General features: G+C 45.4%; 1 protein-coding gene across 1 annotated transcript in view; it reads right to left on the bottom strand.

Annotated features, from left to right (window-relative positions):
* The window catches only part of foxo3b (forkhead box O3b), a 45,540-nt gene extending 39,546 nt beyond the window's left edge, over nucleotides 1-5,994 (bottom strand). Inside the window, exon 1 of the mRNA XM_084150895.1 lies at nucleotides 4,390-5,994. Within this exon, the coding sequence (XP_084007021.1) occupies nucleotides 4,390-4,947 (558 nt within the window). The 5' untranslated portion in view covers nucleotides 4,948-5,994. The remainder of the gene's footprint in view (nucleotides 1-4,389) is intronic.
* Between the last annotated feature and the right edge of the window lie 10,793 nt (nucleotides 5,995-16,787).

Here is a 16,787-nt window from a genome sequence, read left to right as displayed (position 1 = left end):
ACACACACACACACTTAACTGCACTACAGGCATGTTTACAGGCCCTATTTTGGTCTCTCGCTCTCCCTTTCTTCTGCCATAGCTACCCTTGGCACACACTTCAACAGCAGCTCCAAACTTTGTGAAGTACCTCAACTCCTCCGTGGAGTTGAACGGAGACTAGAGCTTTTGAAATGAAACTCCGACTCGCTATGCATCGATACATCAAAAATGTACATTCATAAACCCTTACTGTGTACCTATCTTTGTCCTCTGTTGTTGCGTGCCTTTCTTTGTTTGCTGAGATCCAGACTTTATCAAATACAACCACCAACTGTTTCCTTGTTGAGATTCAATTGGCACGTGCACATTCGTGCTGAGTTGCCATCTTAGAGCAACAACAATGAGGAAACAGTCAGTGGTTGTATTTGATTAACGTTTTATTCAAAAGTATGGATTTCAACATAGCGACTTGAAGGAGTCAGAGGTTCATTTCAAAAACTCTAGTCTGCGCTGAACTCCATGGAGGAGTTGAGGTATTTGGCAACTCCAAACTAGACCTCTCCCTCCAGACAGGAGTCAAGCTGTTACATTCCCTGTGGAGCAACTAGAGTCTACCATGGAATTTGTTGCAAGAAAGACTGACTTCCAGTGGTGATTTTAGCATGTAAATCTTGGTGGGGCAAACAAAACAAAATAATTGTGGGATGCATGCCAGCAAAGCCACTACACAACACAACACTAAACAATACATTAATTGCACTAAAATGGTGCCAAACGGTGCCCACAAACTGTTAGGGCCTACATAAAGCTGTCCCAATGGCAGAGCTTTCTTTTCGGCACCATGGAGTGAATCCTTACCACCGCTACACCTGGCTATCAGTGGAGCCTTGCCTGGCAGCGAAACAGTTCATTCAGCCTCATTTACTGACATAGCTGATCTGGCTGACTTGCTTAAACAAATGTTATTTCTACTGACAATTGAGATGTACAAACTATGGCATAAGGGAATGATGAGCGGATAAGAGGCAATCCTTAATTTCGATTAAGACATTAATGAGTGAGCTAAGATGGACATAGTCAATATAACTATTTGTTCAGCACTTTTGAAATGTACAGCGACAGAATTCAGAACATGGGTCATTCTTACAGTATTCTCCCTGTACACCAAGTCAGAACCGTAGGATTAATAAAGGGGGCATATAAGCAGACAATGAAAGCTCTTACAATATTAAATGATGACATTTCTCTAGAACAGGCTATAGGCTACATGTGCACCACCAAGTCCCCTGTAGCTCAGTTGGTAGAGCATGGCGCTTGCAACACCAGGGTTGTGGGTTCGTTTCCCATGGGGGGCCAGTATGAAAGTGTATGCACTCACTAACTGTAAGTCGCTCTGGATAAGAGCGTCTGCTAAATGACTAAAATGTAAATGTAAGTCAGAACAGTAGGCTAAATTATGAGGGGGAAAGGGACCCAATTATTAGGGTGAGGCACATGGGCTACTAACAGCTTACTACACAAGCTGTTGCTACAGGGGACTTAGAATTTCTCTTCATATGACAAGGATTGAAAAGGATTTGCCAGTAGATTGTCAACGTGATGATGACTGCTTGTCTAGCTTGCTAACTAAGATTTTGAAAGTATGATGTAGACATGATCAGTCCAATCAAAGCTATGGTAACGTGAATTGACGTCATTTTGTGGCCGATGACCTTGAGCCTTCTTCGATGGGCACTTCTAATGTAAATTTATGGCAGCACCCAAGGGGGCTTGAACTTTCAAGCTCTTCCTGTAGCCTTTGCGGCGACGTAGTGTCCCCATGATTGACAGAACACTAAGCCAATCACGGCGCAACTAGAGAAGATTACCAACCCCTACGCTCTGTATCTTCCGATGGCTGCCCCTCCACCACAGAAAGCACTGAGCTGGAGAATTTGTGGTATGACTTAAAGATTGCTGTACACCAGCGGAACCCATCCAACTTGAAGGAGCTGGAGCAGTTTTACCTTGAAGAATGGGCAAAAATCCCAGTGGCTAGATGTGCCAAGCTTATAGAGACATACCCAAAGAGACTTGCAACTGTAATTGCTGCAAAAGGTGGCTCTACAAAGTATTGACTTTGGGGGGGAGGAGGGGGGGGGGGGGGGGTGAATAGTTATGCACGCTCAAGTTTTCTGTTTTTTTAAAACTTATTTCTTGTTTGTTTCACAATAAAAAATATTTTTCATCTTCAAAGTGGTAGGCATGGTGTGAAAATCAAATGATACAAACCCCCAAAAAATCCATTTTAATTCCAGGTTGTAAGGCAACAAAATAGGAAAAATGTAAAGGGGGTGAATACTTTCGCAAGCCACTGTATCTCATTTGTATATGTTATTTGCAAACTTTGCCATGAAATGAGCAGCAGCAATACAGAACCATCTCTAGACCAGCACATTCATCACTCCCTAGACACGCAATTAAAGGGCCAGATGCATAATTAAAGGTGAATTACACTGAAAAATAAATGTGTTCGTTTTCTTCCAGACCTTAAAAATGATTTAACCATTGACATGGACTCAGAACATCCAATTTCGTTGTTTCTCTATGAACAATTGTAATTTTTAGAGTGAAAAAAATATATTTAAAGAATTCTAAAACCAGGAAGAAATCACAGATTTGATATGGGCCCCCTTTAGAGTTGTTTATTAACCATTCTTTTTACCATGTATATTAACAGAAAACATAGTGCACTACTTTCTCTTGTACACTAAGGACCCGGGGAAGAGTTGCAGGGGAGAGGAGAAGAGAAGAATGTGCTAGAAAAAAATGAGTAGCTTGTGACTTTATTTTTATTTTTAAGTAGCTCTCATGGTAGAAAATGTTGGAGACCCCTGATCTACATAATGCAAGTATGTTTTTTGGTACTCTATATGCCTATGCATGTGTCAAGAGCATTGAATGAGAAAAATGTATAATTTATATCCTTCATCATAAGACATGACCCAGAGTCTGCTGAGTGATGTATGTCATTCAGTGAGAGGAGAGAAACCAACAGGGATTATTAGGATTTGCTGAGCAAATCTACTCAGCAAAGCCAGCTCTCCCACCTCACCTTTATGAAACCTAAGCTGACAAACTAACCGCTCTGACCTGAACCCCAATAGTCTGAGAGTGAAATCACAAACTGAAAGCAGGTGAAAACACCATGGTTGGCGTGAACACCTGCTAAAGGTGGTCTTTAGTTTCACTGGATGTTTTCCTAATGCCAGTAGCCATTCCGTGTTGATACCTTAAAGCTGGTGTCGTTGGTTGTTTTAAATTGAACTGCATTGGCCTGGCCGGCTGATTAATCTGTGTGATCGAAACGCAAAATGACAGAACTACAAAAGGGGATCATGTAGTAATGACATCTATGTTCCTGCATCTTCCAGTTTTTTTAATGTCCACTGAAACATGAGCACCCTACCCGCCAGACCCTCCATGCCCAAAATTCCATGAGCGGCACATAGGCCTACTCCAGCTGCCCCCTTTGCCCCCTGAGCACAGGTAACTCATCCCCTCCTGAGAATGTATGGCAATTTCGGCCAACGAGACAAGTTTCACGGGGCCCTGACACAGTGAGTTTCGATCCATGACACCATGTGTCCCATCCCTCTGCACTTTGTGACCATAGCGTCCCCATTGAAGGTAGTCTTACCCCAGGCTGTTCACCCGAGCTTGCAGCATTCCAAGTCGTCATGTAATTGCCCAATGGCAGTTTTAACAACCTTGGCAGTAGGCCTACAGTAGCCTACCTGACCCAGAAGATCGCAGGCATTAGCCTAAGATTTACGTAACAAATATATAACTATCATTCTGAACTAACAGTTGAACCACTTTTGGCGACCAGCAATGTTTTGTTCTTTACTATGAAATTGGGATTAATTGTAGGACTGTACAGTCTAATGATTTATGTAGCTTAGTGGTTAAGAGCGTTGTGCCAGTAACCGAAAGGTCGCTGGTTCTAATCCCCGAGCCGACTAGGTGAAAAATCTGCCGATGAGCCCAAGAGCAAGGCACTTAACCCTAATTGCTCCTGTAAGTCGCTCTGGATAAGAGCGTCTGCTAAATGACTAAAATGTAATTGTATCAATCTCTGTGCGTCATAAACGAATTTGATTCAAGTCTCTCTAAATAGGCTACAGACACAGTCCAGACTGGCTTGCTGATACAAAGTTACATATTTGTGACAGTTCACTCGAAGTTGAGTCACGCTCAATAGGGAAAGAGCGACAGAGAGAGAGAGTGTGTGGTGTGTGTATGTTTATAAACAAAGCCAGGGTACATCCAAAAGCACAAACTCTCGAGACATGTTGTTGTTTTGATGACAGGGGGAGGGAGGAGGGGGGAATGAATGAGGAGATGAGGAGAGCGTTTGTCGCTTACCTTCCACCCAGCCGAGCTGTTGCTGTCGCCTTTGTCTTTGAAGTACGGCACACATCTCACCATCCACTCATAAATCTGAGACAGAGTCAATCTCTTGTCTGGCGTGCTGCCTATGGCTTTGGTTATCAGGTCAGCATATGAGAGATTCCCCCACGCGTTCCTGCGCGACGAGGACTTCCGTGCGGTCTGCGCCCCCGGGCTGCTGGTGCTGAGTGCGCCAGAGGTGGCCGTGGGGGAGTGGGAGGGGAGCGGGGAGCCTCCGTTCTCCTGTTCGGACAGCAGTCCTTCGGCCGTAGGGCTGTTGCTGTTCTGGTCGTCTGCTCCCAGGCTGGAGCTGGTGCCATTAACATTGATGGCCATGGAAGTGGCATGTTGTTCCTCTTCGTCATCCTCTTCCTCGGGTATAATGTCAGTTTCGTTGCTCTCTGGTTTCCCAGCATTGGACTCGGGTCGCGGCAACGGCCAGGTGCACGATCGTGGCCGTTTTTGTGGCTCGAAGTCTGGGTCTATGGCCACGTCCAACTCAGGGAGAAGGCTGGGGGCTGGAACCTCGGCCATCTCTCCTTCAATCACTCGCACGTCCCTGCTGCCCGCTGATAGGGTCAGTAGATAAGTAGTGGAGAGCTAAGTAGTGGAGAGCTGTCAAAGTCGCATTCCATGAATGCGCGCCCCCGCCTTTGTTGCTTTTCCAGACCAGCAGTCCTCAAGGGTCACTATCAACTCCGCGCGAATTGAGAAAATCCTCTAGTAGCAAAAAGAGCACCGCTATGCTGATCAGGATCAATTTTAAACGTATTACTTGTGGACTATTATAAATGTCTTAGCACCATAACTAATAAACGAGTACTATTCTCCCTGGCTCCATAAGCAAGCCACAGCGACTTTACATTTGACAATCGCAACAGTTCAAAACGGGTTGCTGCATATTCGTCGTATTTCTCCTCGCCTGCATATTCGTGGTATTTCTCCTCGTCTGGAGCAATGGTAGTAATAACAGTACAGTGACTACAGTTCGTTCAAGAGTAATCTACTGTGTAGCACGAGTTCGTTCATCAATGAGCGGATTACACATTCCTTCCTTGCGCGTTCAAGATCAAAACCCGCACTGATGAAAGGTAACTGAATACACCAATTTGAAGCTCCTCGTCAATAGCCACGGAGAAACTGGTCAAACGTCATCACACTGAAGCTGTCTTACACGTATAAAAGCGTACAGTCACTGCGCGCTATGGTGATGGCTGCGATTAATTCCTGCATAGTCCTATCCCTCCTGTCATTGCTGTCATCTTGCCAAATTCACTTTCACTCCCAAGTCCTTTTTAATATTAGACTGGATACATGAAAGCTGCGTATTGTTGTCAGTGTGGATAGAAAAACGAAAAGGAACGGAAATGAGAATGATATCTCCGTTTCTCCAAAGTCGCCTTTACTGACTCCAAAGTCGCCTTTACTGACGAACGCAGCTCAGTTGGTATGGAAAACGAAACGCCACATCACACTCTAGGTTACAGTAGGCCCGATCTCTTCTGCTGCACACATACACACAAATCTATCTACTTAGCACATTCCGTCTTGTGACAGCCCTCAACAAGCTCAAAGTTATACAGCAACAGCAGCGATAGTGGTGGCTAGATAGACTAACGTTACCACCCCCATTGAAAAGGCCACCCCTTGGATCCCGTGGACGGGATCGCCTTTTAAAGAGACACCCTCCAAGGTACAGTAGCCTATGTGCGCACAGGCATATCTAGGCAAACAGTGTGTGGAAGGGACATGTCTTGGCATGTTGAGGGATCCAGAAATAGACAGACAGATCATCAAAATATTATTTTACAATGATAAGAACACAAAGAAAATTCAACGGTGGATAGAGGACATTTACAGTTAATTCCAAATAATTATATTGCTCCTTTTGGAAATATAATTCATAGGTTAATGACAAAGGCTACATTATGACAATAATTGATAAGGTATGGTTGACATATGTATCATTGTTTCCACTTCCGCTGTGGTGCACTGTGTTGGGTATTAGCCTATACTTCATTCATAACCTTCATGACATGCATTCTACCAAATATTATAATAAAATAATAAAGTATTTAAGTCAAGTTGAGTCATTTTATTTTAATGACAGTATCTTTAAAAGTTTAGATCGCTTGTCCCTTTAATCCGTGAGCATGGGTGTCAATCAATCTCGACAGCGCGCGCAGAACATGCCAAATCGACCTCTTCAAACACATGACGTCATTCCATTTATAATCAAGAGATAGGGGAATAAATCCTACGGTTATCTATCCTGTATGTGATGCTTCGGAGTGGTTGCCCCTCCCCTACCACCTCCCGCCTCCAAGACTGTACCAAAACACCAGCATTAGCAAGCCTACATACGTCTTTGTTCCAGAGAAGATGTTGTGTAAGGTGCGCGTACCTTGCAGGGACACGCGCTCTCGATTTCTGTACAGGAATGCGCGCATTCCACCTGTGCGCAGTATTCATCAATGAATTCTTGGAACAGATGGTATTGATTAGGAATGGATAACAATCCTATATACTAAATCAGAGAAAACACACACATCCTGCAAGGCTTTGGTTGTGTTATGGCATTGAATTTTACATGAAAAACATCAGCACTATTTCATTTATTATGATAACAAAGGAAATAGATACACATGTATATATACTGACTTTATTTCAATTGACTGACTTCCTTCTATGAACTGTAACTCAGTAAAATCTTTGAAATTGTTGCATGTTGCATTTATATTTTTGTTCAGTACACACACATATAAACACACCATCATGCTCCTCTTTGTTCCTCCTGTCCCAGCTATGTATATAAAGAGGAATCGCTGATACAGCAGTTTGGTGCCTGCAGTTAGCTGCTGCAGTGGATGGTTAAAGACACACTCCAGCTATATTTGAATCTTTCCTGTTGAAAAACAATATCCCAAGTATAAATACAGTAATGTACACACACTTAAGGGTAAAACAAAATACGTTTTAAGCAAAATAGTGTTTTTTAGACACCCGCAAACTTCAAGGAGTACTGTCAACTGTGGGACCTTATATAGACAGGTGTGTTCCTTTCCAAATCATGTCCAATCAATTGAATATACCACAGGTGGACTCCAATCAAGTTGTAGAAACATCTCAAGGATGATCAATGGAAACAGGATGCACCTGAGCTCAATTTCGAGTCTCATAGCAAAGGGTCTAAATACTTATGTAAATAAGGTTTATTTTTTATATATTTTTATACATTTGCAAAAATGTCTAAAACCCTGTTTTTGCTTTGTCATGATGGGGTATTGTGTGTAGATTGATGAGGAAAAAAAGTAATTTAATCCATTTTAGAATAAGGCTGTAACGTAACAAAATGGGGAAAAAGTCAAGGGGTCTGAATAATTTCCAAATGCACTGTATGTACCAGGGAGCTGATAAGAGATAGTATATCTAATCTATGTGTCATACTTGACACAAATACGATGATCATATGATCATAACATACCCAACACTACACAGTACACACACTGTAAAACTGGATGTACTATACTGCATTAATACCGTGACATTGATTGCACACGTTTTTATGCGTGTCTTCAGGGCAGGAAGCCAAAAGTCTTCAGGGCAGGAAGCCAAAAGTCTTCAGGGCAGGAAGCCAAAATGGCGAGTGTTTCTGTAGGTGCAGTGGGCACTTCACTGATACTGCTTCACTAAGACAGGGTAGGTTGGCCCATGCTGGACAGGCTATGGTGCACTAAAAGGATGACGTCATTAGAAGCAATAATAACGAATCTTTGTCATCACTTACCCATCGTTTGCTGCCATCTTGTGGTAGAAACGTCTAAAGTCAGCCCAGCATTTCAGTGGGTTTCTCTCTTCAGCTCAGCGTTCAAGCCAACCCAGAGGCATCCAACAAATCTTATTAAGATAAAAAGTTAAGTCAGGAGCATAGCCAGAAATGTGTTGGTGGGTGGGCCTGCAGAAATGTGGATGTATTTTTTTTTAAACCACATTTGCATTTTACATTTTAGTCATTTAGCAGACGCTCTTATCCAGAGCGACTTACAGTTAGTGCATTCATCTTAAAATAGCTAGGTGGGACAACCATATATCACAGGCATAGAAAGTAAAATGTTTCTCAATTAAGTAGTTATCAGTAGAGTCAGAGCTAGAAGGGGGGGGGGGGGGGGGGGGGGGGTCAAGTTCAGGTATTTGTGTGTGTGTGTGTGTGGGGGGGGGGGGGGGGGGGGGTCGAGGTGAGGAGGAGGATTATTTAAGATACTGTTTGAAGAGGTAGTAATATAACATGTATTTTTGTTTTTGCTCAATCTGATTGGGTGGGCCTGGCAGGGCATTCCTACGCCCTGAGTTAAGTAATACCATATGTTTTGCCTTTGCAGTTTCATCCCTGAAAAGGCACAAGACCCCTTTCTTTTCACCGTTAGTTTCTACTGTATGGTTTATTAAACAGTATGCACAAATAAATTACATTTAGCATTTTTACAGGGCAGATGGCTGATTACATAAAGTATCAGCACACACATTGCACATGCCAACAAATAGATCTGGTATAGTATACCGAATGATATAACCTCTATAAAGTCCAACAGTAAGTACATCAACGTTTATTTTCCAGTGGCACAATTCAATACCAACCACAAGGGGGTGGTAGTTATCCACTAAGGACACTTATTCAGTTCTCCATCCCTTCAGCATGTGGGTTGTCCCTTATCCTGCTAAGCTCAGCTAAGTATACCTCCCTCTGTTCTCCATGCATGTTTTAGGAAGACTAATATTGGGCTTGAATGAGTTTCTCTTGTTTCCCTTTCAGTTCCTTTTTAGGTATGTAAGGGTGAGGTGTCAGTAATAAAAGCCGATTTATGGTCATTCCGGAGTCTGCTTTGCCGTACAGCATTTACTGTGATGCAGCCTCTGCAGAAGTCATGGCGTCCATATTTCTTGCGCTTCGCGGAGCAGAGCTGTTGTGAAGGAAATTGTCAAGGAAGTGAGTTTGTGTTTATATAGGACGTACCGCCCACGCCTACCGTCAACCAATCATGTCATGTTGAGCTTTGTTACAAAAGTTGGGAGGCGCATGGCAATGCAGTACGGACCTTGATTTCGCAGCTCCAAGCTTCCGGAGGCTCCTCAATTGTGTCACACCCGGACCGCATTTCCGGATCAAGCATAAATCGGCTTTTAAAATCTGTTAAACTGACCCCCTCTGGTGGCATTTTCTAAATGACGCATAATATTGTATACTACCCTCAAAGTAAATGTAGTTTCAAAACTAAACTCAGCAAAAAAAGAAACATCCTCTCACTGTCAACTGTGTTTATTTTCAGCAAACTTAACATGTGTAAATATTTGTATGAACATAACAAGATTCAACAACTGAGACATAAACTGAACAAGTTCCACAGACATGTGACTAACAGAAATTGAATAATGTGTGGGGGGGGGGGGGAGTAACAGTCAGTATCTGGTGTGGCCCCATCTGCATTAAGTACTGCAGTGCATCTCCTCCTCATGGACTGCACCAGATTTGCCAGTTCTTGCTGTGAGATGTTACCCCACTCTTCCACCAAGGCACCTGCAAGTTCCCGGACATTTCTGGGGGGAAATGCCCTAGCCCTCACCCTCTGATCCAACAGGTCCCAGACGTGCTAAATGTGATTGAGATCCGGGCTCTTCGCTGGCCATGGCAGAACACTGACATTCCTGTCTTGCAGGAAATCACGTACAGAACGCACAGGTGGCATTGTCATGCTGGAGGGTCATGTCAGGATGAGCCTGCAGGTGTGATGAGGTGGTGTTCCAGGCACTTGTCATCTCCTGTCTGGATTACTGCAACTCGCTGTTGGCTGGGCTCCCTGCCTGTGCCATTAAACCCCTACAACTCATCCAGAACGCTGCAGCCCGTCTGGTGTTCAACCTTTCCAAGTTCTCTCACGTCACCCCGCTCCTCCGCACACTCCACTGGCTTCCAGTTGAAGCCCGCATCTGCTACAAGACCATGGTGCTTGCCTACAGAGCTGTGAGGGGAACGGCACCTCCGTACCTTCAGGCTCTGATCAGTCCCTACACCCAAACGAGGGCATTGCGTTCATCCACCTTTGGCCTGCTGGCCCCCCTACCTCTGTGGAATCACAGTTCTCGCTCAGCCCAGTCAAAACTCTTCGCTACTCTGGCACCCCAATGGTGGAACAAGCTCCCTCACGACGCCAGGACAGCGGAGTCACTCACCACCTTCCGGAGACACTTGAAACTCCACCTCTTTAAGGAATACCTGGGATAGGATAAAAGTAATCCTTCTACCCCCCCCCCCCCAAAAAAAAAGGTATATATTGTAAAGTGGTTGTCCCACTGGCTATCAATAAGGTGAATGCACCAATTTGTAAGTCGCTCTGGATAGGAGCATCTGCTAAATGACAAAAATGTAAATGTGTTGAAGGAGTCAGGCGCAGGAGGGTAAATCACAGAATAACAGGCTTTCATCCGCAAAATACAGGTTTATGCAGAAATGCGTCAAACACACTCCAGGGCACAAAACAGGTGCACTGGAAAATACAAGGCACACGGGAAAATACTCCCGTCGATACAAAATAAACAAGCTCCACCGAGCTTCACTAACCTCCACAATAAACAATCACCCACAAGGACAAGGGGGCAGAGGGAACACTTATACACTGACTAATTTGGAGAATAGAACCAGGTGTGTGTGATTGACAAGACAATTGTGATGATGATTGGGGCGGCAGTGGTTAGTACTCCAGTGACGACGAACGCCGAAGCCTGCCTGAACAAGGAGGGGAGGCAGCCTCGGCCGAAGTCGTGACAGCAGGAAGGGTACCATATGATGGAGGAGGATGTCTTCCCTGTAACGCACAGCGTTAAGATTGCCTGCAATGACAACAAGCTCAGTCTGATGATGCTGTGACACACCTCCCCAGACCATGACGGACCCTGATTTCTGAGGCAGTATTCTGTAATGAAGACGCAGGGAGTCAGGAAGCAGGTGCAGATGATGAGTTTAATAACAAACATGGAGAGTTACAAAAAAAAACATGAAAACAGAACCAATACTGCCTGACGACTGATGTTGGTGAGGGCTATATGAAGGGAGAGTAATCAGGGTGGTGATGAAGTCCAGGTGCAGTTAACGATGGGGAGCAGGTGTGCGCAATGATTGTTGCCAGGTGTGCGCAACGTGGGTTGCCTGAGGGAAACATGAAAGGAGGGTGCGATCCGGTAGTTGGTGGGGAGTTCTAAACGATAGGTTTTACCTCATTGACCCTCCTGAGGACCTTGAAGGGCTACACAAACCGGGGCTCAGCTTCCAGCAGGGCAGGCGCAGCGGGAGGTTCCTGGTGGAGAGCCAGACGCGATCACCAGGATGGAACACGGGAGCCTCACTGCGGTGGCGGTCCGCTGGATCCCTCTGACGGCGGACGGCACACTGGAGCCTCATGTGGGCGGCGTTCCACACCTCCTCTGCGTGCCGGAACCAGTCGTCAACTGCAGGGGCCTCGGTCTGGCGTCCACGGAGCCAGGGCTGGCTGATATCCCAGGATGCACTGGAAGGGAGTCAGCCCGGTGGAGGAGTGACGGAGTTCTGGGTGTATTCCACCCAGGGAACTGGGTCCAATCCCCCTGCCGGTCCTGGCAGTGACTCCTTAGGAACCGCCTCAGCCCCCAGCTTCTCCATAAAGGCTTTCCAGACCAGCAACGTGAATTGGGGACCACGGTCGGAAACTATGTCCAGAGCCTGTTGCATATCCACATCTACATCCTAAAACACGGGGCCAACGATACGGGAGGACCGCTTGATGGGCTGGAAGACACTCACAGGACCCTCCACCGATGTGGAACCACAGGGTGTGGGAAAGCAGGTCCTCCGGCATCCTGGTCCCCAGGCGGTGATTCTCATCTTTGACCAGGAGATGGTGGGGTCATGGAGTTGGAGGCAGAGGATGAGTGTGTACGGGTGCGGTCCCATGGTGAGGGTGAGTGGTGCTGTGACGTGACAAATTGTGCCGGATCCCAATGGTTGCATATCCAGGGCTTGGACAGGAAGAGGAGATGAGAGCGGGTATGATGTTAAGTTCAGGGAGGAGGAGAGGGCCTGGTTGATAAAGTTCCCCACGGCACCGGAGTCCACTAGAGCTGTAGGGACAACACTTGAGGGACAGCCAACGAAATGGGAACCAGAAAGGGTTTGGCGGAAAATGCTGATAATGGCATACTCACGCCTACCCTGGGAGACGGAAGGTCACAGGGCCGCCCCTCTGCTCTAGTGGACCCTGGTTTAGGACGCACCGGACACCACTGAAGCTGGTGCCCCTCCTGGCCGCAATAGGGACAGAGCCCCAGCTGTGTCTGGCGATGCCGCGGAGAGGTGTGGGCCCTACCTCCATGGGTTCAGGCTCTGCCTCAGGACAGCCAAAGGAGGGAGGCGAGTGGCGAGGTGGACACCGATGCTCCCGAAGAAGGTTATCCAGACGGATGGCCATCACAATGAGTGCGTCCAAGGATATGTTGTCATCCCGACATGCCAACTCCATCTGGACCTCTTCACGCAGTCCACTGCGGAATAGAGTGCGGAGCGCCGGCTCATTCCATGCGCTGGAGGCTGCCACAGTCCGAAAGGTGAGAGCGTACCCCGCAGCAGTCCAGGCACCCTGCTGGAGTTTATAAAGTCGCTCATCTCCCTCTCTGCCCTCTGGAGGGTGGTCGAAGACCGCCCTGAACAGAGCCATGAACCGCAGCAGGGAAATTACCGTGGCAACCTTGGACCTCTCGTGGTGGGGGCTCCCGTCTGATAGGCGAAATAGATGGAGTAGGAAGCCACGGCATTTCGATGGAGTACCGTCATACTTCTCTGGAAGGGACAGTCGGCATCGTTGACCTGAACGGACGGCTGGGTAGGCTGGGGGACTGGCTCACTTTGATGACCTGTGGTAGGAGGCCCTCCGTCAGAGGTATGGAGAACCTCTCTGGTGGTGTCAAGGCGGTGGAGAATGCAGAGGACCTCCTTCATGGTCGTACCCAGTAGAGCCAGCTGGTTTTGGTGTTGGTGGAGTAGATGACCCTGTTCCTCGACCGTCTGGAAGATGGTGTATTCATCTGCAGCTTCCATAATTTCTGAGGCAGTATTCTGTAATGAAGACGCAGGGAGTCAGGAAGCAGGTGCAGATGGCGAGTTTAATAATCACGAACATGGCGAGTTACAAATCAAGAGAAGCGTCTGGACATGAAAACAGAACCAATACTATCTGATGACTGAGGTTGGTAAGGGCTATATGAAGGGAGAGTAATTAGGGTGGTGATGAAGTCCAGGTGTGCTTAACGATGGGGAGCAGGTGTGCGCAATGATGGTTGCCAGGTGTGCGCAATGTGGGTTGCCAGGACCAGTGGTTAGTAGACCTGAAACGTCGAGCGCCGGAGGGAGGGAGCAGGAGTAGGTGTGACAGGAATAAGATATTTGAAAGTCTAGGTTTGAGATAAAATATGTCACCAATTACTGTTCCAAAATTATTTTTCTTTTATATAATGGCAAAAAATATATATATATATTTTATGTAATGGTGGTGCTCTAAACATGCGCAAATTCCTATTGGAACACAGACATTTTAAAAGTGCAGTGCTTGTGCAAGTTTCATTCATTTTTCATTTTTCGTCTTACATGAATCATATATACATATGAAGAGAAAGCTGAAGTCTCTACCTATCCATTGATGTAAATATATCCTCTGTCTGTTCCCAGTTCGTCCACTAGCCAGCAGTAAGAGATCACATGACGTCTCTTGGCCACTTGAAACCAGCTGCATCTGGTTTGGGTAGATAGTCACTGTGCCAAAATGGCCAAACGGATTTTGAAGCCTGACATCTTAAAATTACCTTATCAATCAGGGCTTTCAAGTTATGGATAAAAAATATATATAAGACACAGACAGGTGAAGAAACTTCAAACTACTTTTCCCATTCACTTTTCCTATTGTAAACAATGAGCTAGCTAAATGGTGCATGTGGAGGATGCATACGAGGTAATGTATATGGAGAAGGAAATCCATTGCTTTACAATGACCATCAGGGTGTATTCTTTCCGTGCATACTAAATATTCGCGCTTTTGGTGACTTGACCTACATTGCATACTCTATGAATATGTCCATATCGCACGATTTATGGACTTTATGGGGGGGGGGGGGGGGTATTCTTATGATATTGCCAGCAGTAAGATTTGAGTTCAATTTCCAAAAAGACAAGGCCTGTAGCTTTCAAATTATGTCACTTTCTATTTTCTGAAGATTATTTCTTTGGGTAACCCCCAAACTCCTCGGGCCCTGTACAACCGCTCAGAGTTTAACAGGTTTTAAAATACCATTTATGGTCATTCCGGATTCTGCATTGGCCATATAGCATTTACTACGATGTGGCCTCTGCAGAAGTCATGGCATTCATACTTCTTGCGCTTCGCGGAGCAGAGCTACTGTGAAGGAAGTGAGTTTGTGTTTATACAGGACGTACCGTTGCCACCTACCGTCAACCAATCATGTCAATGCAGAGCTATACAGAGCACTCCTCATTGTAAAACAATTTGGGAGGCACACGGCGATGCAGTACGGAGCTTGATTTGGCCTCCGCAAGCCTCCAGAGATTCCGCAACTGTGTCACACCCGCCATATGGAGCCTCCAGACCGCATTGCTGGATCAAGCATACATTGGTTTTAAGTTGGAGTGTTCAGCTGTTAAGGCGCTGACAGAGCGTGCGGTGGACGGGATGGCCCATTAATTTTCAATGAAGCCTAGGCAGGGAGCAAAAGTCTATGAGGTGGAGCGGTCGGCGGTGCTCGAGCCAGTGGAAGCCACTCAGCTGAGGAGGAGAAAATAGGATTCTGTTCTATTTTTCAAGCGGTGCCGTCGTTGTTGACCAACCACAGTAGAAAACGTAGCTTGTGTGGTGATACGTCAGCCCCACAGGAGGCTGCTGAGGGGAGGACAACTCATAATGGCTGGATTGGAGCGAATGGAATGGCATCAAACACATGGAAACCATGTGTTTGATGTATTTGATACCAATCCACTAGCTAGCTGGCTAACAGTGTAAACTGATAGTCACATTTAACAATAAAAATTATTGTTTTCTAATAATAATAATATTAAAAAAAATATATATATATATATTTATTTTGCATGTAAATATGTTTTTATGCATGCTTATGGTGTTATAGCGATTATTTTCGCCCTCCTCATCTCATCCACTCATTGTACTTTTTCTCTCTTTTTCTACCTCATTCTGTGTCCTTCCGTTTGTGCCCACCTCTTTTTTCTCTTCCTCATTCTTCTGCCCCTTCTCTCGTCCATGCTCCCTCCTCCAAACACTCAAAGTCTAGATTTAGAACATAAAACAATATTTATAAAATCAAACATGATCCACTAGGTCTAGCACAGAAAATACTTCAATTGTTTAAGCATATGTTGCAGAACAGTGATTAAAATATTGTTCAGAATATTGACCAACAAATATTGACAATCAGTGACGGAGTTGACAAGCCACTGACGGAGGTGACAACAGACACTGAAAACAGACAGATTTTGCCTCTAAAAATAAAAGTTCAATACAAACTTTTGTAAAATATGGAAAATTATTCATTTGAAAATCCCCAATAAAAACATAACCATTCTACCATATCTTTCAGCACTCTGACGTTGACGTTAGACAAAAATCTGACGGAGTTGATGTTTTACAGAGTTTAAGTGTTATACATAGTAGTAATTTTGTTTTTCCTCAGTTGCTTTATGACTCTAAAATCTTGCGGGGGCTGCTTCAGGTTGCGGGAGAGCAGGGATGTGGCGGATAAACACTATGTCAAACGCCTGGGCTATCTCGAGGTAGTCACTGGCACCCACTGGCTGGAATATACAGAGACAGGGATAATAAGCATAAACACACACAGATGCATGCATGAGTTTACTTTAAACACACTCACACACGTATAGTACAATATGTATGTAACCTTTGTGAAGGTTGTATTTGGCCAGTATTGGGCTTTAACCCTGACCATGGGGTGCAACCCCCCAGTAAATTCTCTGAGTGGAGTAGGGAACGGGGCACAAGAAAGGATGGCTTGGCCCTGGAACTGTCACGTTCGTCTAATGACGGGTCAGACCAAGGCGCAGCGTGATATACGTACATGTTTATTTACTGATAAACACCACAACAAAACAACAAATTAAACATGAAGTCCAAGGTAGCGCACACACAACATACCTTACACGGAACAAGATCCCACAACTACACAGTGCCAATAGGCTGCCTAAGTATGGTCCCCAATCAGAGACAACGAGCGACAGCTGCCTCTGATTGGGAACCACACCGGCCAACATAGAAATA

This window comes from Coregonus lavaretus (assembly GCF_964263955.1).
Source record: "Coregonus lavaretus genome assembly, chromosome: 33".
NCBI classification, from domain to species: domain Eukaryota; kingdom Metazoa; phylum Chordata; class Actinopteri; order Salmoniformes; family Salmonidae; genus Coregonus; species Coregonus lavaretus.
This window is presented reverse-complemented; position numbering and strand designations above follow the sequence as displayed.